General features: G+C 46.9%; 1 protein-coding gene across 1 annotated transcript; it reads left to right on the top strand.

The window, feature by feature from the left end:
• Positions 1 to 55: 55 nt before the first annotated feature.
• Positions 56 to 304, top strand: TM35_000601350 (uncharacterized protein; the record flags this gene model as incomplete). Its single annotated transcript, XM_029030968.1, has 1 exon — positions 56 to 304. A coding segment is annotated over one exon (249 nt), but the record flags the coding sequence as incomplete, so codon positions are not given.
• Between the last annotated feature and the right edge of the window lies 1 nt (position 305).

The following is a 305-nucleotide window of genomic DNA, read 5'->3' as shown; positions in this document are numbered from 1 at the left end:
CCAGGGAAGTGCGGGAACACAACCTTCTTCTTCTTCCACCAGCAGTTCAGAGACAGTGAGTTCCGGTAGTTCTGAAGCCACAATAGCTGGGAATGACACTACTTCTGCAGAACATGGTTCAACAAGAACCCAAGAAAGAAATGTGGGCAATACAGATACAACCACCACAGCTACAACAACAACACTTCCTCCTGAACTCACAAACAACAAGAAGGATGATGCAGACAGCAGCAGCAGTATCAGCAGTTCTGTGTGGGTACGTGTACCACTACTGATTGTGGTTACACTGGCCTGTATTCTTGTGT

The sequence above is a fragment of the Trypanosoma theileri genome (assembly GCF_002087225.1).
Source record: "Trypanosoma theileri isolate Edinburgh chromosome Unknown TM35_Tth_60_V1, whole genome shotgun sequence".
Taxonomy (NCBI): domain Eukaryota; phylum Euglenozoa; class Kinetoplastea; order Trypanosomatida; family Trypanosomatidae; genus Trypanosoma; species Trypanosoma theileri.
The sequence above is the reverse complement of the archived record's forward strand: the minus strand, read 5'-3'. Positions and strand labels throughout refer to the sequence as shown.